At 38.5% G+C, this 27,131-nt stretch overlaps 1 protein-coding gene and 1 pseudogene across 2 annotated transcripts in view; one reads left to right on the forward strand and one right to left on the reverse strand.

Moving 5' to 3' along the window:
- Nalcn (sodium leak channel, non selective) overlaps positions 1-27,131 on the forward strand; it is a 211,162-nt gene that overhangs the window by 38,267 nt on the left and 145,764 nt on the right. Inside the window, exons 7-9 of the mRNA XM_013022975.1 lie at positions 17,898-18,040; positions 18,166-18,270; positions 25,602-25,688. Of these exons, the coding sequence (XP_012878429.1) occupies positions 17,898-18,040; positions 18,166-18,270; positions 25,602-25,688 (335 nt within the window). The remainder of the gene's footprint in view (positions 1-17,897; positions 18,041-18,165; positions 18,271-25,601; positions 25,689-27,131) is intronic.
- LOC105990537 lies at positions 5,349-5,912 on the reverse strand (annotated as a pseudogene). Its single transcript, XR_001175314.1, has one exon. The product of XR_001175314.1 is annotated as a eukaryotic translation initiation factor 1 pseudogene (transcript).

Genomic DNA, 27,131 nt, shown 5'->3' on the forward strand with positions numbered 1-27,131 from the left:
TTTGTATTGGACATTTTTTAAAAATGACTGACTTCATCGTTCACGGAGGAAAGGCAATCTTACACTGGTAGCTCACACCTGTAAGCGTAGACATTCAGGAGGTTAACCTCTGAGACTAGTGGTTCAAAACCAGGCTGGATAGCAAAGTCCCTGAGACTCTTATCTCCAATTAACCAGCAAAAATCTGAAAGGGGAGCTGTGGCACAATTGGTGGAGTGCTATCTGTGAGGGAAAAAACTCAGGGATAGTGCAGATGCCTTGAGTTCAAGCCCCTCTTTCAATACAAAAAATAGAAATAAAATGAAATGAATTTTTATGAGGATGGACTGACTGTAGAGGAACTATGGAAGGAGAATCCAAGAATATATTTACTTCAGCTGAGTGTGCAAAGTTACACTGTGTTGTTCACACTGAAGACAGAGAGCAGATTGGTTGATAATGTCAACAGATGATGACACACTATATTTCTAATTTGTTTGGCAAGTTTTGACAAGGCAGAGCCATTTACTCTAGTGAAGACAAATGCTCAAGGTCTGTAGTTATGAGTTATTTAAGCCTATCATCTGCCAAGAGATTTGGCAATTTCATTATTTTTTGTCACTGCTTACTACTCCCAATTAATTGTAAGTGGACTTTTTGATTCACTGATGCAATCAATTTTCACGTTTCTTAAGCATACATAAAATAAGATCATAAGTTTCATGAAGACAAAAACTATTAATAAAGCTAGGGTGTTGTGATTACTTTCTGAATTACATTTTTAGAATTTTTAAGGTTTAATTACAGGGTAAAATAACATTGTTTTACTTTACAATGTACACATTGGGTTTAAAACTAAATTACCTATAAAATTCTTATATCAGTTTTAATAAGTGGGTCCTAAATAGATTATGTGATAGATGGTAAGCAATGAAATTAAATATAGAAGATCATCAGCTCTAGCCTTTGACTAACAGGGCCTCAGATAGGTCTTCATGCCAAATATTAAATGGATGATTTCTTTGATATTCTTTTTAAAGATACTGAATTGATGAACTGAAAACATTTCTTAATTTGTCTTTGGGAATTAGTATAAAAGTATACCTTAAAGTAAGGAATTTTACACCAATGCTAATAAAGTTATATACTATATAGACTAGCATTTGATTGTATACTATCAAATAATTTTTGCATCATTATTTACACACTTGTACCATATAATTTGCTTTATGTCGCATAATGTGTGTTTATACATGGGGGATTTAAATGCTGAGAATGAAAGTCATGTCATTGTGTTTGTGTGAAATCCTCATGTTCCACATGCATGTACATACTACACATATGTATGCAAAACAAGCTCCATGAAATTAAATCTAGTCACTACGAACGTAAAGTATTTGCCAAGTATGGTAGTGCATACCTGTAACCTCAACACTCAGAATGCCAAAGCAGGAGGATGGAGGCCCACCTGAACTATATAGCAAGACTCAGTTTCACAAAAACAATACAAAACAAAAATCCAAAGTCAGTGAAATTTAAATAACAAAACACTGAGTGAATATATTGGTATAGTTCTCCCTTACAAGTAGTTAAAACCTAAGAATATACTTGTACTTCTGTTTGACTTGTAAGATGTTAGTAGTGAGGAATGAGGGCTGTAAAATCTATATATTTCTTGAATTTAAAAACTTGATTATACAAGTAAACATTTCATTTGTTTCTTTAAACTACTAAAACAACAAACAATGTCTCTTTTGATGACTACTTCCAGTTTTGGTCCTCTCTGTATCTCCAAAATAACATTTTTCATGAGTTAATCTATATTCTTTTAGACTTTCAAACTGATTTGCATATGTAGACATACATATATATATATATATATACTTATATAGAATATATGAAATGTTTACATCTTCACATTTGAATAAATAGGCTCCATTTTATTTAGGCTAGCTATAACTATCACATATTATAGTCAATATCTTCTTCTTCATTTGGATATTAAATATTTTATGCATGAATCTTATACAATGAATTTGTACTTCTAGATATTAGATATGTGGAAATGGAGCTGCTGGATATGCACATTTTAATTTTTCAAATATATATGTCTAAATTTCTTCCATATTTGATAGTACTTTATTGTGAGAATCTTGTCCCCTTATAGTGGAATCACTTATATGGTATAATGACATGTGTACAGTTAGCCAATAAAACAGATGAGAAGCACATTTCTATACCTTTCTAATAAGCTACGAGGTTATAGTCAATTTTATGCATGTTTGTTGCCAATCAGCTTTTTTTCAGTGCATAATCTTGTCCCATTTTTCCCTTGGATTGTTCATATGATTTCTGTTTTTCTACATGACTTTTGTATGTTAAGGTTATAGTTTTTTTTTTGGAGTTAACAAAAGATAGAATGCCAGAAGTCCAAAACTCAGAATTGTGTGTAGTATTCTAAGCAGAAGCCATGTTCTGACTGAAGATTAAGTTTGTGGACAAAATGAGTAAGAGTATGGGTTAAAAGGCACAAACTCAGGAATGAATTTGACTTTCCCCCTATTGTCAAATGGCATTGTCATTTGATCCAGCAATTAGCAGTATTGCTCTAATGACGGGAAATTTTGAACGCCTTTTCTTTTAATCCTGAGAAAGCATTATTAAGGTAGATAAGGTATGTGACAAGAGATTGCATTTAAAAGGTGGTAGAATCAAGTAAAAGAGTGGCTAGCCATACTAAGAAAGGCAGATCTTATAGCTGTCTCCACTCCAAGAATAAAGTACAAAAATAATCATGAGTAGTCCCATCTTGTGCATCTGTCAGGAAAAGGGATGGAGTTCAGAAAGCCCGCTGCTGACAGTCACAGGAAATCTTTTGAGAAGATTTCCAAGAACTACAAGGACAGGTAATGGACCATTCCTTATAATTGGTATCTTAAAAGGCAGTAAACCATCTAATGGGATACAAAAATAGGGCCTTTTTCTTTCCTACCCTAATATTCTTCTATAAAAAGCTAACTTTATGTGTCAGTGGAAATAATAGCACACAGCAAGAATTCTACTTTGTGACATTATCGAGCATCTCAAGTGTCTAAAAGGTACAAAGCTAAAAACCAAATGATTTCAGATGGAAAATGTCCCAGATTCTGTGATTTTTATTTCTAAAACAGAAATACAGGAGAAAAATACCAACCTTAATCTAAAATCAAATCTAAGTGGCAACCAGAGGCTTCCAGATTATACTTTATTTTAGAATACTAAGGAATTATAATTCCCTCACTTTTAAAAATTAATATTAGTAAATTATAATTTGAGGAAACTAGGAAAGGTTTCAAAATACCTTTGTGGCTGAGAAATTGCCACATACATGACAAGATATTAAATAATTTTAGGAATCTCTAATTGAGGGGCTGTTGAAAATTCTAGAGCCTTCTTTAAAAATTTTTAAAGAACTTTCCTTAATTGCATATAATTCTTGCCTTTATTGCCCACTAAAGATGAGAGGGACATCAAATATAAAAGTCTTGGATTTCATTGTATTTTTTGGTTAAGAAAAAGTCATTTGGAAAAATCGATACCAAGTAGCTCTCATGTAATATAGAGTGCTAGATACCTCTTTTAACTTTATTTTTTTTCACTGTTGTATACCAGTTTGGTTTAGCTTGCATTTGATCTTTAGTTGAATAATTGTTCTGTGGATTTGCTCAAATGGAGAGCAGAGTTCTGAGTATTTCCTGGGTTTCTGTGGGTAATGGCTGTAGGTGCTGAACTGAAACTGGACCTTGAGCATAGCTGTAGTTATAGAGATTGGGGACACTCAGCTGGTGGCTCATGCCTGAAATCCTAGCTACTCAGGAGGTGGAGATCTGAGGATCACAGTTCAAAGCCAGCCCAGGCAGAAAAGTCCCTGAGACTCTGCTCTCCAATTAATTACCACAAAACCAGTTCTGTGGCTCAAGTGGTAGAGCACTAGCCTTGAGCTGAAGAGCTCAGGGACAGCGCCTAGGCCCAGAGTTCAAGCCCTATGACCAACAGAAAAATAAAAAAGGAGACAGAGAGAGAGAGAGAGAGAGAGAGAGAGAGAGAGAGATTGATTTGGGGACTCACCATCCATAACGGAGCAATGTAGGCTGTAAGATAAGACACAATCTGCCGCAGAAAGAGCACAGCAGTGAAAAGCCACTGTTCCTCTGCTGATCTGGCCCTTGCACCCAAATTTCACATAAACAACCTTCTATGCTTCTTTGGTGGTTTTCTAACTCATGGAAATATCTAATAACTATGGGGGTTTTATTTGTTTTTTTGTATTGTGTTATTTGTAGTTCTGAGTCTCATGCTTGCTTGTTTTCACAGCTCTAGCACTGTGGTTTTTGAGGTTATTTTTGAGATAGAGTCCCACTTCCTTCCTGGACTTGTGTCTGAGCAAAGATCCACCTACTTTCATTTTGCCTTGGCTGTTGGAGGTGTTCAGCCCCTCCCTAGTAATGGAGTCTTGAGCACCTTTCAGCCCAGACTGGCCTGGAATCAACCATCTCAATCTCAACCTCTCTTGTAGCTTTGGAAGAGAGGTACATGTCACAGTACCTGGCTATGTCACCCAGGATGACCTTGAACCACACATGCTCCTCCCCATCTCAACCTCCGCTGTGACCAGAATTATGAGAGTGAGGAATTGGCATCCAGCTAATGAATCATTGTTACCTATGCCATGAATTCTATTCTCTGATTTATATCTATTTTATTTCCAGTTCAGGTGTTTCTTTACTATTTTTTTCTATCATTTTCCTTCCTGGTTTACCCATTATGTGAAAAAATAGTTTTATTCCTTCAACATTCAATCATAATTTTTTTTTATTTCTGAAAACAAGTTTTATTTAAATAAGGGTTTAAATATATTACATAACATTAAAACTGGGAGAAAACCAAAAACCAGTCCGTTACTTCACATGGCACTGGGTAGCTGTTACTTAAGTTGCAAACTCTACAGCTAGCTATATGACAGATGACTCCAGTCTGATGTTTGTTCCCTTGTCAAAAGTTTAACTGTTATTAGGCTGGTCTCATATCCTTTTTTTGGACACCCCCCGCTTAGGCTATGTCTGGCCAACTCAAGGCTCCCCCTAGTGGCACAGCTGCTGTTGGTTGCTGCCTTACCCCATTTTCTCTGGAGTACCATGGGTGGCTCAAATACTGACATTCTCTTAGGGCAGGGTAAGCTGCAGAGGGAGCTTCTGGCCAGACATAGCCACCTGTGATCCTGGGGCTCTGGGCTTAACTGAAACTTCACATTATTGCTTTGTTGCAGGCTGGACACTGCCAGGTGCCTACTGCTTGACCTCGGTTTAAATGAGGGACTTCAAGACTAGACAGCATGGCTCTTTTCAGTTTATTGCATGAAGGAGTTACACTAGTCCAAGTTAAAAGCGGACCCCAAATGGTTACATTATGCAAGCTGTGAGGTTTTTAAACTTGTGACAAGGGACAGAAGGGAAATTTTACTAATTGCAAGGAAATCCTCACTTAAGCTTCAGTGAGCCACAAGCACTTAAAACCCATGAACCTTCAGCTGATCGTCCTTAGCCAGTCCAATCTCTACCAGGAACTGGCATATGTTCTTGCGCTGGTCACCCTGTAGCTGAATTACTTCTCCATATTCTGGATGCTCAATTACAGTACCATTGCAGGCAAATTTCTTCTTAAACGCCTTCACTAGTTTCTTTTTATCGTAATCATCAGCGATCCTTTGGACAGTAGTAAGGGTCTTCCTGCCGTTTCTCTGTTGAATTCTTATATGGATATATTCCTCAGTGCCAGCAGGAAGCAGGTCATCACCCTTACTTGCATCAGCAAAGGGGTCGAAAGAATGGAGGTTCTGGATAGCGGACATACGATACGATTCCTTTTCCTCGGTGGAAATGGCCTGCAGAAGGCGGCTGCAGGAGAAGGTGGGCGGGGGGGGGGGAGGGGGGGGACGGAGCGTTGGGAAGCGAGGGGGCTCAAGGGGGAGGCAGCTGAGTCCTCGGCGGCGGCTCAGTGACTGGGGCCTCAATCATAATTTTTAAAAGACCTAATCCCCAAGGTGTCAGGCATTTGTCCACAACAGAGAAAACTCCTTGATTTTATTGAGGGTAGAAATTCTACAGAAAATAAGAAAAAATGAATAAACAGTCTGTAGTGGTTCATGTTAATGAGAAAACGAAAGCAGATGAGAGGACCTGGGAGGGCTGTGGGTGGGGTTTGCAGTTTCAGAGAGAATAGCCAGGAGGGCTTCCTAGAAATAACAAGAGCCACTGACTGGCTCTCTGTGGGAAGAGTACAGGGGGCAAGGAAACTTCCAGAGTGAGGGCCTGAAAAGCGAAGCATGCTCAAATGACTCACTAAGGCTCCAATGAGAAAGTGATTATCGATAGAGAGAGTGACAAGGAATGGAATTGATCAGAAAGTCCAAAGGGGACACATGCCATCGAGCTTTATTATTGGTGTTGGAGAGTAGAAACTGGATTTAAACACTGAACTTAGACCTTGCTAGGCAGGGGCTCGGTCACTTGAGTCACATCTCAGCCCTTTTGCTTTAGTTATTTATCAGAAAGTTTCTCACTTTTTTCTATGGCCAGACCAGGACTTTGATCTATTTACTTATGCTTTCATTGACATTTCATTCATGCCCAGCTTATTGGGTAAGTTGGGGCTATGCTAGCATTTTGTCTGAAATGATTGTAGACTGTGATCCTCTTGATCTCCCTGAGTAGCTGTAATTCTAAGTGTGGACCATTGCGGCAGACCCTGGCTTTTGTTTGTAAATGACATGGGAGCCCACTGGAACATTGAGAGAAGGTTGATGAGAATCACTCTGCCGGCTACATAGGAACTCAAGGAAAGCTGTAGCCACATAGGAGAAGCCATTGAAGTCCAAAGAAGAGATGACAAGAAGGCCATAGGAAATATTAGAGAAGATGCAGATGTATTGTGCATGTTGTTTAAATGGGATTTACTGAGAGATGGTCTGTGTGTGAAGAGAACGATTACCCCAAGTGAAGGGCAGACTTGATTAACAGAAGAATTGTTCATTTCCAGAACAGATCTCTGTTTTGTAACGTGCGAAGTTTGAAGAGTATGCTGATGATGAAATTGCTTTAGCTGCCAGGATTTTTATCATTTATCTTCTTATTTATAACAGAAAATGTAACTGAATAATAAAAAGGACACAGGCTTAGATTTTTTAAAGTTACTTTGAACAAATAAGGGCTCATAATTAATTGTTTTTTTTGAATACTAGGTCATCAATCACTGAAAGTCTTTCCTATTGCATAAAATGGAAGCATTTGCAAAGGCTACATGGTATGAATTTCCCTTCAGACAGACAGCATTCCTCTAAATTTTTGTTGAAAATCCCTATAAACTCTTTTAAGAATTCTTTGCAAGAAGACCAAAAAAAAAATAGACTTTTTGGTTGGTGGACCAAAATAGCAAAGTATGTGTGACTGGTAGACAAGGAAATGGATCTCTGCATTTTATCACACTCTGTGGTATTGTGTTTTATATGTCTAAGGTAGCCATGCTTGTCATCATGGATAAGAGTTCAGCATACTTGCAATGAATACCTAAAAATGCTTCCTTTTCCAACAGTAAAGAATTCTCGTATCTCCTTGCCTAGAATAACAAAGTATAAACTTGATAGCCCTTCCATATAAGTGAAATTCTATGACTGTATTTGATTTTGGTAAACTTGGAATTTGTGGGTACAGGCAGGTGTGTGTGTGTGTGTGTGTGTGTGTGTGTGTTTGCTATTCTTAGGACTCTGCCTATGTTCTAACATTTCCTTCAGTAAGAAACAGCATTGCTTTAAGAAGCTTTTAAGAACCATGAAATGAGACAAATTAAAGTCTTGAGAAAAAATTTTATCTTTTCATGTTCCTGAATTACGATTCATTAGCCATGAAACCAAAACCCTATATTTAAAAAGTATTCTCATATGTAAAGTATCTCTTTTGATCATTTCAAAAAAACATAAGCAAATCTTTATAGCAAGTGTTTATGTGACATTATGTTGTAAATTTTGCCTTGTTATCTAAGATCTCTGGGGAGAATTCATTCTTCAGGGGAAGGGTTTATATAGAAAATGAATGCCTATGGTTTGGCAAGCCAGTAACTCATGGCAAAGTTAATAGAGTGATTTTGTGAGGAGCAAAAAGAGCTATTTTGCAAAAGAAAATATTTTGAACATTGCTATGTTGTTTCCCTGAAATTTCAACTTTGGTCTATATGTGTTTGTATGTGATCTTAAAATGTCAACATATTAAATTTTGATAACACTTTTTTTTTACTTTTTGAAGATAAAGCCATTTTTGAGAACTTTGCCCAAATAGCCCATGAGCTACTTTAAATATTACTATGTGTAATAGGTGAAACAAAGCAAGTTTGTTAGGGAAGGCCTCGAAGACAATGATTCAAGCAAAACACAAGTTGATTTTTTTGGAAGTCACTACTCTGAGTAGGTAGATAGATAATTAGACTCTGACCCAAAAGGTCCTCCCAAAATATAGCTGTGCTCATAAGCTCTGCTACCCTCAGGGCATGCATTCCAAGATTGCCCTCAGAAAAGCCTTCTCTCTCTAGTTGGTGGAAAGGGATTTTTGTTGAAGGCTATCCACATGAGAAAGAACTTTGTCACAAGGCCGCACCTCCATGCAGGAAATTCCAAGAAATATATTCCCCAGCTGGGCAGCCACATGCCCAGGAAGAAGGAAAGAACACCATGTCTTCAGGATTAAATAAGCAAACTTCTGCCCCAGGTTTAAATAAGCAAACCATAATCTATTCCTAAAAGAACCACTTTAGTTAAATCAAAATGGAGTTATTCTTATAAAATAGTTTCTCTACTTAATACTTACTTCTCAAATTATTATACTTGTATCATGAAGCAGGGCAGTAGTTGGAATTTCAGTTAGCAAAAATATGACTGGAAGATATATCTAAAACTAAACAAGAGTCATTTGTGAATTTTATGTTGTTTCAGTATACCTAATCGACTGGTAAAAGGAAGAAAAATCTTGCTGGATTTTGGGTGTGATTTCTGAGACTGTAAAAAAAAAAAAACTGTTTCTATCCATTCTTGCTAGACACTATTCTGCGGAGCACAGAGAGAGCAAAGAGAAGGTAGAAATATGTTTTTTTTTCACCACCCCAAACTGAAACTCAAAGGAACTATTACTAATCCCAAAATAATTTTTCTCTTCCCCTCCCTTCGCTGTCCTTGAGCTAGTCTGTTTAACTTTAAAAGCAGCATTTTTGCTTCCACAAAGTGTACTAGACAGGAATTTGTTCAAATTCCTCAAAACCAAGCCAGGAAAAGTTCAGAAGTCTTAGGCATGCGTGGCAGGCTGGGGACATCAAGATGATTCATTAAACTACTGCTCCAGGCTTGCTTTTCTGGGCAAACTCAGGGATGCATCTCAGCTTTCCTGAGCCCCAGTCTCTTCCTTGTTAATAACAGACAAATAAGAATGAACTTGTCCATGTGTTGATACAAAAATTAAAACATAGAAAGGGCCTATGTGTGAGAGGACCACTCTGTCCATTGGCGTAATCTCAGAAAGACCTAAGGAGCTTATCCACAGAGTTGTAGGTGGTGCCTGGATCAGGGCTGAGTAATGCAGCTGTCCATTGTTTTGTTAACGCCGGCAGCTTTTCAACAAAGATTCTCACTCAAAAAAAACTAAGCTAGCACTCAAAGATCTATGGAATGGGGTAGACAAGAAGGCTTTGAATGGGGTAGACAAGAAGGTTGTGAAGGCTTTAGTAATGGTGGTGGGGAAACAAGCCCCTCCCTTGGACACTGATACTAGTGTCCAAGGTGGTTAATGTTTACCAGTAACAGGACCTCCATGCCTGCCCTATGTCTATGTCTTTCAAGAGCATCTGTTCAAAGCCCCACTCCAAGAGACCAAGAAAATACAACTTGATAATAGCATCACATTTCCAACACACAAGGAAGATCTGCTAGCAGAGTGTTCGGGCAGGAGTAAAGGGAAACTCCAACCTGTACTGCCCCTTCCTAGCTAGGTTGGATTGAGCAAATAACTTAACTAGCTAGATTCCATTTCTTTATCTCTGAAATGGAGTTACTGATACTGAGGAGGCTGGGAGGATGAATGAACTACATTCTGACTCACACCAACTTGTTTAGTCTCAGACATCCCATTCATCTAGTGACATATATGCTGAGGTGGTGTACGATGGTGTCTTTCCACCCGTCAACCATGGAGGGGCACTGGGAGAAAGGTGGGAGCAGAGTTAAAGATGGAGAAGGGTTGTGTGCATACTGTTCTACAGGCTGTCAAACTTCCCAACATGAACAGTGCAGGTGTTATCCACCTTGTTAAGCAGCAATAGGAGAGAAGAGTCACAAGAAACAATCAAAGAAGGTGATGCAGAGCAAATGGAAGCCAGGTCTTGGAGAAGTAGAGTCACACACTAGTAACCAATGATAGCACTGGCAGGGAGATGGACCCAGTTGTACTGTTCAGCAGTTCTTTTTTTAATAAATAAGTTTTTTATTGTAAAAATACTGTACAGAGGGGTTACAGTTACATGAGCAAAGTGATGAGTACATTTCCTATCAGGCATTGTTGCCTCCTTTGTTTTTCCCCTACCATCCCTTCTCTTCCATCTCCACAACTTATACTCCCCGCCCCCCGCCCTGCCTAAATAGTAAAGTTAATTTTTCAACATAGTGTCTTGTACATTTCATTGTTACAATGGGTCAACCTGTATCCCTATTTAAACTTTTTGTTTTTTCAGTTCCCCTCCCCAAATTAGACTGACATCAAATACAGTGAAAACAGGGGTTTATACCATGGGGGAGGAACATACAAAGCAACAAAAAAACATCACATGGTACATTTATAAATTCGTTAGAAACAATAGCAAGAAAGAAAAAAACCACTTGTTTCCCTATCTTGGGATTGATTTCATTTAATATAATCTTACTTGGTCATATGTACATAGTTTTTTTTTTACCTTTTCTGCTTGTCCCAGACATATACTAGTTATTGCAAATAAGGAAAACCATGGGACCTATGTTTCTTTGGGCCTGGCTTACTTCTTAACCTATGTGACTACAGGGCTGTAGACCTTGCTCACACCACACATGAGCTCTGTTGCATTGGGCATCCAGCAGCAGATTGTTCTTAGACACTATTTCTTCACAGAAATGTTTTTGTGCAATTCTCCCCTCCTGGAGACTCTCCAAGTTGGCAGATGTGCTGACTGGCCAGCTTTCAGTCTCGACATCTATAATTGTGGCTGTCCTCATTCTCTAACATTCACTAACCAGTAATTCTATCAAATATTTCTGCCTGCTTTTCTCCCTGACCTACTCTCACAGTTTACTTTTAAAGGATGACTTAACTCTCTGAATGATTGTTTTGCTCCTCCTGTGTGCTCTTCTAGTATCACTATGCTGTGTTCTTTTTAATATATTTATCTCAGATTTATTGAAAATCATATTTGGCTAATACACTTGAGTATCTTTCTTTCTCATTTAGATCTGAATTGGATTTTAATATGCTTTTGTGAACAGTGTTAATGATTTATTTCCAAGATTGGTCCATGTTTTATTCTAGTCTTGTTACTGTGAATATTTTCAGGTAGAACAACTAGCTCTAGCTCATTGTTAATTTTGAATTTTTTATCTTTACTGCTGGTACATAATAATGCAGAGATGTGAACTATTTTATCCTCCAAAAGGAAGAAATAATCATATTCTTTCCAAATGCCTGCTTCTAAATTTTTGGATTGTGATGAAATTCTTATGCCATTACTGTTAAGTTCTGGCCTTTTTTGCTTTGATTTCTTTTGACTGTAGTATCTAATAAATCTTTCAAAAATGGGTGGTGACAAAGCCACAGAGACCAAATTTCTGGCATGGTATTTCAGGTTTACTCTTGGAGAACGCATTAAAAACTTCTAATTAACATTGATTTAGTGTTCTAGTCATGGCCAATAGCACTGTCATGCCCAGGGTATCCATGGGAGGTGAGGGCCAGGAGGGTGACCTGGCTGATTCCACATCATATGAACAAGAAATCATGGATGCTTAGAGCTTTCAGGAAAGTAACTGTAAGCTAAGTATAGGTTTCTTGAAATCAACTAATGGAAAGTAAATTTCCAAGATGCTCTTTCAATGTGAAATCACTGCTTCTTAAAGGGAGAGAGGTAATTCAAAAGCAGACAGGCTTCTGGCAGGATTTCTTTGCTGTCTTCCCTCCCAGTCTACCTGGAAAGTGCCCAGCCCCAGAGACAGAAACTATTTGCCTTGGCACATAAGTCTGTGTCTTTGGAATGTTTCTGCTTTAATCCCAAGCGATGCTGCCAACATCAGCATCCATCCATGTCAACATTTCTTTGCCATTTGTGAATACTATGGCTGAAGATTTCACCTCTCCCTGCCCACGGGCATTTTCTGTTCACGTGAACGTTTAGAAATTTTCTATATTTACAGAAATATATTTCAACTAACAATTTTTACTACTTATAAAAATTTTACCATAGGAAAATAGATATAAGCATAGATATTTTTAAATCAATCTGATCTTTAACTTTTACTGTGAAATTTTAGAGCGAGGACAGTGACATTTTAGGTTTTAGTCAAAACCAAACTGCAAACTGGGAAACATAGGGCTCATAAATATGTCTTAAAGTGTTTATAGTAAAATAATTACATCTGGGTGCTGGTGGCTCACGCCTGTAGTTCTAGCTACTCCGGAAGCTGAGCTCCAAGAATCATTGATTAAAACCAGCTGGGGAAGAAGAGTTCTCAAGAATCTTATCTCCAATTAGCAACTCCAGAAGTGAAGGTGTGTCACAACGGCAGTGCAACAGCCTGGAGAGAAAAAAGCCAAGGGACCACTTAAGGCTCTGACTTCAGGCCCCAGTGCAGCACACAATGGAAGCAGTACTAATCTCTGTAGGGTTTGTTCTGTGTTCTAGAACATGAAATTTTAAAATGTCTTGTTTTGCTTGACCTGGTTTTGTTATTTTGGCGGCTGCATGCAGTTCACAGGCTGAGTGAGTAGTGTTCATGAGCTGAACATGTGGACCTGACCTTTTAAATACAATTATAATGGGCTGGGAAGGTGGCTCAGTGGTAGAGCGCTTGCCTTGCATGCATGAGGCCCTGGCTTCTATTCCTCAGCACCACCTAAGCAGAAAAAAAAAAAAAAGCCGGAAGTGGCTCAAGTGGTAGAGTGCTAGCCTTGAGCGGAAGAGCTGAGGGACAGCGCCCAGGCCCAGAGTTCAGGCCCCAGACCAGACCCCCCCAAAAAAACAAACCAATTATAGTTATAAGATTACATCAGAGTCTACCACAAGGTTACATCATGGGGGAAATATTCGACATAATTCTAGAGGTTTATTTTAGCAAACTGGAACAAGATTTTGAGAAATAGCAAACATCATTCATGAAGAATGAATTCATTAGGATAAATTAGTCATTAAAATAATTAGAAAGGTGACTTCATTCCAAATAATGTGATTCTAGCTGATGTATTGCTTAGGAAACCTCTGCCATTTAGGGTAGCTGTTTAAGCTCACGTCAGTCTGTTGACATTCTCATTTTCTGAAAATGGTTACACTGAGCCTCAGTGACAAAGTTGTATGTTGTTTAACCCAAATGTCTACCTGAAGAATACAGTTCTCTCACTTTTGTTTCTTCAAATTGACTCCTGACAATAAGATTTATTTTATGATAACTACTGCTGGGTAAAATTTATTCTTGTCACAGGCCTTACTGTCAGGATTTGTGTTTGAGTTCCTATGAAGACATAAGTGTTGAGGTGGTGGGAATATGTGGGTAGGCAAAAAAAAAAAAAAAAAACCATGAAACAAAACACACTCAAAAGTGAATCTCACCCCTAGCTTAAGTTTGTTTGTTTGTTTTTAATTCTATGGCTAAAGTCTGTCAGAGATATTCCAATTGAGAGTGGACAGACTATCAGTGGGTAAGGGAAACAGTTCACCAAAACAAAAAAGAATGAAAATATTGAGTTTTGTCCCCAGTAAGTGGCCTCAAGCTACAATTTAATTAAAGAAGCATCCTCACAGACTAACTTCCTTCCTGCTAGGTAGGTTTCTTTATGGAATCTACACCTTTAGGTCTGGAGCTAGTTAGCACATTTTGTATTCTGTGCTCCATTTCATAGACCAGAAAGAACTAGATTCAGAATTAGTCTATATTCTTTGGGTTTGCTCTTGAAAATATTGAATCTCTCCAAAGAAAACCGTGGAAAACTTGCAAAAAACAAAAGTGGTATTTGTGGTTTTAGCCTGAATCCTAGCTACCCAAAAGGCTGAGATCTAAGGATCATGGTTTGAAACCAACCCAGGCAGGAAAGTATGTGAGACTTTTAATCTCCAATAAACTACTCAGAAAAAGCCGGAAATGGCACTGTGGCTCTCGCGGTAGAGTGTTAACCCTGAGAACGGAGAGACTCAGGAAAAACGCCTGGGCGACGGGGCCCAGGTGAACTCAGGTCTCGCTGAGGGTGCTGGGGATTGTCATTAGGCTGAGAATAGAGGTATTAAGACCCAGAGGACATCAAAGACGAATCTGCTGAAAGGTAGAGGGAAAGTTACACGGATATGGCCAGTACCACTCAGAGCCTTAGCTTCTTCCTCAGAGCTAACCACCAGCCACAGCCAGGAGCAGGTCACACACTTGACATGTGTCCATTTAAATAGTGGTCAGACCCTGGGAAATAGTTGCAGGAGGGATTTTTCCCCCTATATTTTGCAAAGTCATAAGCAGGAAAGAGATGAGAAAAGACTGTCCTAAATTCAGTTGCCTTTGCAACTATTAGAAAAATAATATTCAAAGTCATTTTTGCTGGTGAGGTTCATAAGGATAAGAAACATTTCCTTTATTACCCAGAATTTATTTTCCTGCAGAGATTTGGGGGGGGGGTATATTTTCACAATTTTCTCCTCTCTTTGTATCCACAAACCTGCTCTTTGAGCTGCATGGTGTTTTCCAATTTTTTCCCCTTTGTCAAAATAGGAACAGTGGCATAAAAGCTTCAAGATGACATATTTCATGTTATATTCTCCTTAATTCAAAAAAATAATCTTCCCTGTAGATGCTATAATGGAATATCTGGGCAAGGCGAGGGAGGATAATTGTCATTGTTCCTCTCTGATTTAATCTTACATTGACAATCTTCATATTTTAGCCAAAATGCTCAAATTGTAAAGCTATTAAACTTTATTGCTGGTTCATAATGGATTTGGGCAGCTGCTTTTCTGTTTTCGTTCAATAACTAGAAGAAAATAAGGGACATAAATTATTTGTTTTATGTTGAAATTGTTGTTCATATTCAGTCCACAAAAGCAAAGTGTCGTACCTTTCTGGCACATGTATGTCATTAGTTGGAACAGGTTCTTCTGTCTTCTGTTTGCATTTTATTCTTTGTAAGAGCTGTTCTTCTCTGAATTCTGTTTTAAAAGCATCTTCTTGCATGACTTCCCTGATATACCTTAACTTTAGTCTTTCAGAAAAGAATTGATTTTATTTAAATAGAAAATAACCTCTTCTTTTTGTTTCTTGTTTTGTTTTGTCTTGTCAGTCATGGGGATTGAATTAAGAGCCTGGGCACTGTCTCTAAACTTTTTGGTTCAAGGCTAGCACTCTACCACTTTGAGCCATAGAGCCATTTCTGGCTTTCCAAGTGGTTAATTGGAAATAAGAGTCTCACAGACTTTCTTGCCTGGGCTGGCTTTGAACTGTGATCCTCAGATCTCAGCCTCCTACATAGTAAGGATTACCGGTGTGAGCCACTGTTTCCTGGCTCAATAACCTCGTCTTAAAGCCCTGCTCCAGAACAAGAGAAAATATAAGGAAAATGTACCAAAAATTGGGTTGAAGCTATGTAATAGGATAAACTCGATTTATTATTCTATTAGAATTCTATCACAAGCACCTTCTCTAACTTATGCTCTTCACTTTCCTTTGCTGAGAAACCTGACCTACAATATCTACCCTCATCCCCAACTTTTGTTATCTACCAAATAAGACTATATATGCTTTGCAAATACCACTTGTTATAGCAATGACTTAGCAACATATAGATATCAGGTTCTTAACATGAGAGGCAATATGCCTCCTGTTCTAATTTGTGTGTGAAAGCTCAAAAGTTCATCTCATGGAACCAGAGAACAAGGAAAGAGGGAAAGGATGAAGAAGGGATAGATAGTTAAGGCTACTGGGGACTAAATCAAGAACTAACAAACTTCTAATGATATGTATTACACTCAAATAGCTGTAGTTGAACACAATTAATTCTCTTTCAAAATAGCCATTAGGGAAAATTTTGAATGATAGCCATCTGAGATGATGGAGATGCCAATTACTAGGACCTGATGATTTTATAAATGTATGGAGATGTCATACTGTACCCATAAATTCACATAATTACTATGTATCAATTAAAAACAAAACTATGGAGAAAAAGGAGTCAGCCCATATAGAAATTATAGTCTAAGTATTAGGAACATGAGCACACATTAATGTGTAATCAGCACTCACTGAATAAGGCTACATTGTACTGTTTGTCTCAACATTTCTTTCAATTCCCTTCATTCCCAATGTGTCCCTTTTCAGAGGCTTTCTGCATGCATCCTCACATTGGTTCTGCTCTGATAGTTTCTGCTGGTGTGTCCTCTTTCCTTTTACAGGCCCAGAGACAGCAAGGACCACACGTAGTATAGCAACATCCTTCTCAGTTTGAGTATTTGGCCATATGCATTCCCATTATATCCTTCTGTGTGATCAGCATCTATGTGGGCAGATTTTGCCACCTTTATGGCAGCAAGATTTCTTGAGGTCACACGTTTGCCAATTGTATAAATAACAGCATAAATCACATTTGCTTTACCAGCAATTTTGTTTTGACAGTGTGTTTTTATTGATGTGTCTCATAAAATGTTCATAGTAGTGAACAAAATTTTTTCTGTTTTATAATAATACTGAGGATACCTGAAATGGCCAAGGCATCACAATGTGCTAGGCCTTAACAGAAGTTGCCATTCAATCCTCAGCCCTACAAGGTCTGTGCATAAAGGATGACTGCAGGGAAGATGTCCTTGAAGTTAGCCATGTAGAACATTGCAGAGCATCATCCCAGAATGATTGCATTAATCCCACTTCTCCTACTCATCATTGCACAACCTTGTTACCCAATTTTCCTGCATCTTAGTTCGCCCATCTGTAAAGTAACTCCTAATGTTATAACAAATAAAACACGTCTTTTCCCTGTGTGACAGTTTAGGTTCTCTGTACCAGATGTCCAAAAATCTGGCCATATATGATATTACTTTTCAATGAGACAATACTCACTCCCTCAAAATAAAACAATCTGTTGTTTTGCTACCTTACATCTAGGCACTCAGTAAGCATCATGGGATATGAAGATAGACGCATCACATTAATTTTCTGTATTGAAGAATACCTTAGTCTCACTGTGAGAAAGAGATTTTAAGTGTGACTCAGTTTTCAGATTTATTTCATTTCAGTTAAAGATGTGACAGTTATTTCACATACTCAAAGAGTGAAGTCCCATGTGGTGAGCTTACATGACACGCCTTCTTTCTAAATTATATCTCTATCTGCAGTGGATTCCAATGTTCATTTCCCTTTTCTCAAGAGTAGATGCACAGATAAAGATAGAGCAAAATCATATGATCATTAAGGAAGTTCAAGTACCCTGCCAAGAATAAGAGTACAAGTTGTTGCATGGGATTTTAATCTCTTTTAAGGAGCTCTTGTCAAGGAGAGAATCTGTAAATAAATACGGATAGTTTCTCTGAGAAATGTTTTCCTATTTCGAAGGCCAGCCATAGCTCAGTCTGCTCTCCTCTCCTGACAGGCACCAGCATATTCACCGTCTATGAGGCAGCTTCCCAGGAAGGCTGGGTGTTCCTCATGTATCGGGCCATTGACAGCTTCCCCCGCTGGCGGTCCTACTTCTATTTCATCACTCTGATTTTCTTCCTCGCCTGGCTTGTTAAGGTACTGGAAACCATTGACCAAGTTTAGATCTTGGGCTAGTTCTGCAGGTCTTGTGTCTGTTGATTGTTCTCCTCTGCTTCCTCATTACCAGTGTTTGCTAAGTGTGGTCTGTCACTCTCTTTCAGAACGTGTTTATTGCTGTCATCATTGAGACCTTTGCAGAAATCAGAGTCCAGTTTCAACAAATGTGGGGATCACGAAGCAGCACGACCTCTACAGCCACTACGCAGGTATGGTCCCAGACAGGGGATGTCACAATCCACTCACACGTGCACTGCTTCCCATTGTTTTCTCCAAGGCAGTTAGCTATGTAGACTATTCCAGAATGTTCTACAACTTGAGGGGGATTTTGATATAAATGGAATGCTGTCAGGGAACTCTTTGAAAACACAGACACCCCAGGTGTTCAAACCCAGAACAACTCTGTGATGGCATGAGGTCATCTATAATTTTTCAGCAGCTCTACGAGAGCTTTCACTAGGAACATTTGACTTGATTCTGATACCATGATTCTCAAAGAGGCCTGTAGAGAAAATAGAGCACTATGGAACTTTCTGCTTTTTATACACATTTACTCATATAATTGGAAGCTAGCTTACCTACAGGATTAGAAATTTGAGAATGGAAAACGTGTTTCATTCAGTATGAACCAATCACAATACAACAAACTATAGAAAAACAATCATTGACCAGAGGCTCATGCCTGTGATTATTTGAGGAAGTATTCTCATAAGCTCCCAAGAAATTGGAGGTGATATGATTTTGCCAAAAGTAGCCACAGAGTTCCATGCACAGAACTAGATAGCAATTGAGTCTTGGTTCTTACCTTTGGTTTGTGTGCATGTTTGTTTGTTTGGTAATTAGGAACAGCAAGGACAGGCTAATGTATCTTATATACGAGTCCTCATGAGAGAAAAGAAAAGTTTCAGGACGAAAGGAAAAAGATGTAAGATCTTCCAACTATTATTTTGATATCCAGTTGGAAATGAAATGGAAGTTTCTGCCTGCTTGCATGGCACTAAGGTGACAAAGACTTCTACAAATTTTACTTTGGAAAGCTTTAAGTTGAAACTTTACTGATAGTACATTTAGATGCTATTAAAACATATTAAAAATAAATATTTAGGAAAGGCCTTAGGATGCTGCAGCATCTTGATGAGTCTGTGGAAGTCTTGAATTGTTCAGCCAATTCATGATGGATTAAATGGTGGTGTCATTCAATTTTTTCAAGCAACATTTCATTCTGGGGAAAAAATAATGTCAATGCTCTCTAGGTTCTATAATAGATACCACATGGAGTTACCATCAAGGAATCCAGCCTCTGCTCTCATCTCTTTTAACCAACTGTGAGGGTCCATTCTGGGGTGGCCAGCACTGAGGAGTGTATTTTCTGTTACAGACGTAGAGACCTAAGTGGAAGCTAGAATTGTGAACTCAGCATATAACATGCGGTGCTCCTGAGAGATGACCTACAATGTCTTTAAAACCCTATTTTCTTTATTAAGTAACTCTGATGGATAGAATCACAGCTGGAAAGGGAATGTTTGGATGCACACTTCATCAGCCAGCAGTTATAATAGAAAATGAAATGTGAAGAGTTTGAACAAAGTTGTACAAAATTATTTTGAAGCAAAATTGCACTTAATCAGGGAGGCATAAAGTCTGTAATTCAGAGGGAATGTGTCTAGATGTTCAGCAGAGGTAATCACACAGAGAATTGTGAAAAACCTTCATTAAGAAAAATGCTGTGGCTGAGGACCCAGTTGCTAAGCAACTGAAGCTCCTGCCGACAGCCTCCTGGTGAAACACCATTTAGGCAACCTAGCAACAGGCCTCAAGCCCCGCCTACCCCTAATAACCACTTTCAAGCGTTCCCAGATGCTTTTTTTATGTGTATGGAAAGGAGAGATATCATTTGCCATGATTCTGTTACATTTGTAAAGTCTAAACAGACTCTGCGAGCAAGGACTTTGTCATAAGCACTCTGAAGCACGAAACCACAACTTCCTAATTCCCAGGATACTGGGAATGAAATAATGATGGTTATTGTATTGTAAAACACAGTTTCCTAGACGGGAAGAACATTCTTGCTTTTCTCTGGAAATATGGACAGTCCACAGTTTGATATGTTTTTTCATCACCAAAGGGTTACAGAGGTGCTTTAGCTGTCTCTGTAGATTTTCTATGACATTCATGTGTAGAACAAGCAATTCACTGGGAGGTGGGTCTGACATGAATCATTCAGAGGCAAAAAAGAATTAGTGAGGAGAAATTTATCTTTAAAATATTAAAACAACGGAGTGCCAGAGGCTCAGACTTCTAATCCTAGCCTCTCAGAAGGCCGAGATTTGAGGATTGTGGTTCAAAGCTGGCTCAGGCAGAAAAGCCCATGAGACTCTTCTCTCCAATTAACCCACAAAAAGCTAGAAATGGGACTGTGGCTCAAGTGGTAGAGTGCCAGGTTTGAGCAAAATAGCTCAGGGACAGCACCCAACATAAGTAAATAATATATCAAAGCAACATTTTTCAATTGACTAATCACTTACCAAATGCCTCTGGATCACCTCACAGACAGAAATTAGAGAAAAAATTAATTATGGAGGCAATAATACCATATATGACAGCAAAATGGATAGAAAACATGGAACAGGTTTCATCCATAAATTCCTAACTTTTATAAACAAATCAGTGAGATCCTACTGAAGATGTACTGTTTGTAGAATGAGAACAATATCTTCTGGAGCTATTCTGTGTGGTTGAGCACTCTCAGGATAGTGTTCTCTGGATTATTTACCCCTCCTTTACACAGAAGACCTTCATGGTAGAGCTGAGGGAGGAAAGGAAGCTGCTTTGGAATTCTTCCACCTCTGCCCTTGAATCAGCATTCTGAGAATATGCCTAAAGCACTGTTGTATAGAGAATGTGCAGTGCTCTGTGGAAAGACAGAAAGGCATAGATGAAAAGATGTGTGAGCAAAAAATGGAAAAACTTCTCCACCAACAATGAGTAAAAAATGCACAAATTAATGTTCAAAGACAGTACTTTAGGATAAATTTGTTTATTGTGTTCTAAGACCATTGGCTTCCACATAAATGCACATCACTCAGATATGTAAGAAAGCAACTAATGAACACAATTTCAAAAAGGGTTGGGGCGATAGTGAGCCCCTTCCAGAAAGAAGAAGTGGTAAGAAAACAGGCATTCACCATAGGTAGGAAGCAGAAATGAGAATTGCATTTAGTTAGATGAGTCCTTAAGTGTATTATACAACAATGAAATCAAATCAGTGTCCACTCTCATCATTCGGTATAACAACTATTAGCTATTTCTTAAATCATGCCTTTGGAAAGAACCCAAGGAGTGTATTATATGAATTTCAAAATAAATTTTAGAGTTTCTTTACATTATTAATGTATGTATGTGTGTGTTTGCTTGTGTGTGTGTTTGGCAGTTGTAAGTTCAATTAAGCATTTAGCAATGTCCCCTGTTCCCAAGATTCATTCTCTTACCGTCTCCCAATACATAAACTAACTATAAGGATATGTCACCTATAGGAAACAAAAGCATTCTTAACTACTTTTAAACTAGTGACCCTTGATCAAACTCTAGCAGCTGCAAACGACAAGCTGGAGATAATTCTCAAGGCTGAAATCACCATGGTTTCCAAATTATTATACTAGGATAAGGGTGATCATGGAAATCCATTATGAGTAATGGATAATGTCCCTTCCTTCCTAACGTCTTAGAATCCCAAGCATATATTGACAGTGGCACTGAGCAGGGTGTAATGACAGTAAAGCCCATCTTACTTAATTGTCATGATAGTATTATAAAATAGGTGTTATAAGTGTGTCAGCTTTACAGATTAAAAAATGACAAAGACTGGAAAATTACTTTTCTTACTCAACACTAAAACCAGGTTGCCCAGATGCAAACACTTTCTGCTTCATTCACTGTGCACTCCTCTTTTCTTTTAATTTACTCATTCCAAATGCCGCTGTTCTCTCGATGCCTTCTATGAACTTTTCTTTTCCTTAAGAAATTAGTATTTTTGTTGCCCAAAAGGGATAGGGATATTCTCATATGCTGCTATTACTGTGTAAACAGGAATAATTTCTCTAGAAAACTGTTTGACAATATCTATCAAAAAGCCTTCATAAACATACACACTCTTTGGCCAAAGAGATTTCTATTCTAGGAGCTTGTCCTAAGAATTTTGAAAAGTAGTCAAAGACTTATATTTGAGGATTTTTTTCTTTTTTTATTGTGAGAATAATATACAGAGGAGTTACAATTACATGGGCAAGATAACGAGTACATTTCTTATCAAGCATTGTAGCCTCCTCTTTCTTTCCCCTTCCTAACCCTTCCCATACTCCTCCTCCACCACCACCAAAGTTGTAAAGTTCATTTTTCGACATAACAACTTGTATATCTCATTGTTGCAATGGGTCCACCTTTTATGAAAAGATTTTGTTAAGTTTAAAAAATAGTTTGAAAAGAGGAAGAGGAAATTCAGGAGATGGGTGGGGAGATGGAGTAACATTTATCAAGATGCATTATACTTACACACTGACTTGTTGAATGGTAACCCCTTTGTACAACTACTCAAAGGTCATAAAAATTTGAAATTATACTCTTGTTATTGATTGTTAATTATGAAAATGGGATAAATGCAAACCACTACAATAACTGTGTGTGAATGTGTGTGTGCACATGTGCGTGCACGTGTGCACTGGTACTAGAGCTTAAAGGTAAGACCTGGGTACTCTCCTTAGCTTTTTTGCTTCAGGCTTGAACCACAACTCCACTTCTGGCTTTTGCTGGTTAATTGGAGATAAATCTCATGGATTTCTCTGCCTAGATTGGCTTTAGACCCTGATCCTCAGATCTCGGCCTCTTGAGTAGCTAAGATTGTAGGTCTGAGCCACTAGATTCCAGCTAGGATTGATTTTTTTTTTATTGTGAAAATACCATACAGAGGGGTTACATGGGCAAGGTAATGAGTACATTTCTTATCAAGCATTGTTGCCTCCTCCTTTGTTTCCCCTTCCCATCCCTTCCCATCTCCCTCCCCTACTCACCGACTCCCTAACCCCTCCCCCCAGGATTGAATTTTTATTGACATGAGAATCTAGTGACAATATATTACTATAGAAAAAGATCTCAGAGAGGTGTGTGTATGCATATGAGGTATGTGCTTACATACAATTCTTAGAAGGATAAATTGGTAGTGGAGGTTGCCTCTGGAGGTAATAAGTTGTTTTACATCTCATCTAAATGTTTAAGAGAAAACATTTTTAGTGACATAACAGGAAGCAAAGAGTCCATCATGTAAACAGGAAACTACTGACTTTCTCTTGCTAAGGACAAATGTGGTCCTAGCTTCCGCAAAGAACAACTGTTCAAAATAAACAGTGTAGGCAAGATATCCCTGTGGTCTCTCTCCTGTAAAGTTGGAAGAGGTCGTTTGAAGTTGGGATGGTGTTCCATGTTGCCAAGGACCAGCCTCCTTCCACCTCTCTGCCCCACCTTGCCCTTCCTGCCTTCCCAGGGCTGCCCTGTGGACTGAGATGCCTGCTGTAGCTGGAACTTCCCCTTGGGGATTACAGACAGCAGAAAGGAGAGGGGTGTGCTTCTATCTCCTAGGCTAGTGTCAAAACAAACTTCCAGGAAAGGATAAGCCTTGCCCCTCCCTCCCCCTTTGAAGGCTTAGAGGCACTATAAGAATTCTCTGACATTGAAAGGCAGTGAGGAGCAGAGGAACACGGCCAGTTCCCATGATGCCCCACTCCAGATTTGAGTGGTTAAGATTCCTGGCTTTGGCCTACTAAGCTTCTATCTCAAAGATCTGTTTTCTTAACCAATCTAAACGTGTTATAATTGAAGAGATGAAGAGAAATTGAGCGTGCTTGCTCTACCTTTATTTCATACAAAGGAATGACCTTCTAAGAACTATTTGACTGAAAACTAAATTGATTCATTTGATTTTTGTCTGCTGGGGAAAAAATAATATAACGGAAAAAATTAGTCTGCAACTGATCAAAGCAAATAAAAGCCCCAGGATTGCTTTGTGTTGTAATAAGTCAGTACCAACAGATATACCCTGTATATCAACAGCTATACCTAACTACTCACTGACAGGATTGTTTTTGTCTTTTGTCCCTAAAAGGAGAATCCCAGAATTCTGACAGGGACTTTGTAAGTCACATTATGCTTGCATTTCCACCCACACCTGTATTCTCAGGATGAGCCCATTGACAAAGGATGTGATTGATGCTACCTCCAAGAATAGCTTTTAAATTCCATGTTAAAGGAAAGCTGCATTCTGGAAAGGAGCAGCATTTATCATGACATTGAGTTTCTTAACATTGTTATTTATAAAACAATAGTAGGGCCTGTGAATGGTGGTTCCTGTCTCTCACTATCTCATGTCATTCTATAGAAGACATATTTTCCTTCCTGCAAATGATCTGCTACTTCTGGCTAGGAGTTTGAAATTATGAATATAGATCCTGGGTAATGTCCCTCACATAGTCTCACTCAGATTTCCATCAGCAATAACCCATTTCCACATAGGTCAGACATGGGAACATAAATAAAGATAGCAAAGGAACTTTTTGTGTGTATAGAAAAGAGAGCCGAGGTAGGAATAAAACAGTGAGCTTTGTACTTAGTAACTTTAACCCACACACACCTACACACACATGCACACACACATACACACATACACACACACACACACACACACACACCTAACTAGGAAGAAAAATATATTCATGGGACAATACTAATCAGTAGGAAATGTCTTCTACTTATTGATGGATGAGTACTCTTTTATGATAACAGAATATGCAACAGAAGAATCAGATATCCAAAAGAATGGATTTCCCATTTTAGATGGTTGTTGTATCTTGAATTTTATCCCATACATCTTCTAAGCCAAAATAAACTTAGTTACTTCCTTCATAATGTGTATGTGTGAAATTTCTGTTGAGCATTTATCTGTGACCTAGTTAAAATGATTGCACCAAGTCAATTAAGCAATATTCCAGCCTCCTTCCCATGGCACATGTACGCTTTGATAATTTTCCTGAGGATATTCTTTTAATTAGCTCAGTGAGAAATCCTTATGTAAAGAAAAACATCCACCACCTATAGTAAAAACATAGACAGACAACCTAACAGTTTAGAATTCTAATTTATTTTTTCTCTCAGATCTACTAAAACATGATCAATATAATGGGGATAAAATACTAAAGAATTTCTCTTGTAAAGCACACTCAAGCATTTGTAGACAAATCCTATGAAAGGCTGAAATTGCCTAGCATAGAGCAAGTGCTCAATAAACGCAAGCTATTCTCGTTGCTTGTATTGTGGTGATGATTCACTCACGTCTTCAGCGTTAAAATGAACATAATAGAAATGATTCAGATTCCAATTATAAATCCATAAGAAGACACAAATTTTTGATAGCATAAAAATATAGAAAGCTGGAGACATAGAGTTCTCAGTGTTCCTTATGAAATGTCTCTGACTCATCTCCCTCTTTGTCTTGAAGATGTTTCACGAAGATGCTGCTGGTGGTTGGCAGCTGGTAGCTGTGGATGTCAACAAGCCCCAGGGACGCGCCCCAGCCTGCCTCCAGGTGCAGTACAAAGCCATTTCTAACGATCACCCAGCAAGATCTTTGACTTGTATTTTATGCAGGGAAAGCCACAGCCTCCAAGTTCTAGATTTGCCAGACTTGAGCCTGAGAAATCAGGGATGGGATCTTCCTCCTGCCTGTATTTCCAGGACCTGGCATTCTTTGAGAGGCGCAGCAGAGACTTTTCCAGCTTGATCAATGAATGCACACAGGCAGGAGAATTTCAGCAGCCCCGAATCGGTGGTAAGATTTATTGCCAATAAATTTATAGTCAATCTTCCTAAAGTATTTTAGGGAAGAGAGATAGGGATCATCATACTCCACTGAGTCTTTAACTGAGTACCTGGAAAGGAAATAGGTGTTAATTCTTATTTCGTTGCACCGTATTTGAAAGCTCCAGAGCAACAGGACTTCAAGGTGCTTCTTCACCAAAGCACAGGAACAAAAGGCACGGGGCAATGGATTGCCAGGGAGTCCAGGTTCCCTAGAGTCCTGGTGACACTCTCCTCTCAGGGGACTGAAAGACGTGACCTCTGGTCCCAACCAGTGACCTTTCTTGATGCCTCCTCTATTCTAAACAACTGACAAGGCCCCACAAATCCTTTTGTCTCTTCCTTGATGGACCACACTGGCATCTTCTCTTTCTTTGTCCTCTCTAGCCTGATCTGAAATTACAGTGATTCATTAAAAGTGACATGATGATTCGATATCTGTACATGCTGTGAAATGCTTACTACCCCCACACCAAATAACAAGCACATGGCTTCACAGAGTACCTTCCTGTGGGTCTGAGGGAGATGGTTGTATGTATAAGAATGTGAGTTCGTGTGTGTGTGTGTGTGTGTGTGTGTGTGTGTGTGTGTGTGTGTATGGATTGAAAACACAGTTCTCTTTTAGCATATTTTAAGGATACAACACAGTTCTAAATTTGGTAACTGTTTTGCATGTCAGATCTTCACTAGTCATCTTGCAACTGAAATTTTGTACTTTCCTACTATCTCCCAATTTCTTTCCTATCTTGTCCTACCTTATAGCCCCAGACAACCACCACCCACTTTCTGCTTCTGGATGTTTCTTGTCTTCTATTCTAGATGAAAGCAAGGTCAGAAAGTCTTTGCTTTCTTCTGTATTACCCTTAATGCAAGCTCCAGATGGTAGAATTTCCTGTGGCTGAATTTTATTCTATTGTGCATATTGCTGCAATTTTTTATCCTTTATAAAATATATATCATATTGTTATAGAGTATAATCACTCTACAGGGCTGTAACTCACTACAACATTTCCTATCTAATGGGATCTTGATGCCCATTATTATTTTTTTTTATTTTGAATTTCTTTTTTTTTATTTAATTTTATTTTATTTGTGAACATACTGTACAGAGGGGTTACAATTGCATGGGCAGGATAATGCGTACATTTCTTACCAAGCATTGCAGCCTCCT

The sequence above is a fragment of the Dipodomys ordii genome, unplaced genomic scaffold, assembly GCF_000151885.1.
Source record: "Dipodomys ordii isolate 6190 unplaced genomic scaffold, Dord_2.0 Scaffold65, whole genome shotgun sequence".
In the NCBI taxonomy this organism is placed as follows: Eukaryota; Metazoa; Chordata; class Mammalia; order Rodentia; family Heteromyidae; genus Dipodomys; species Dipodomys ordii.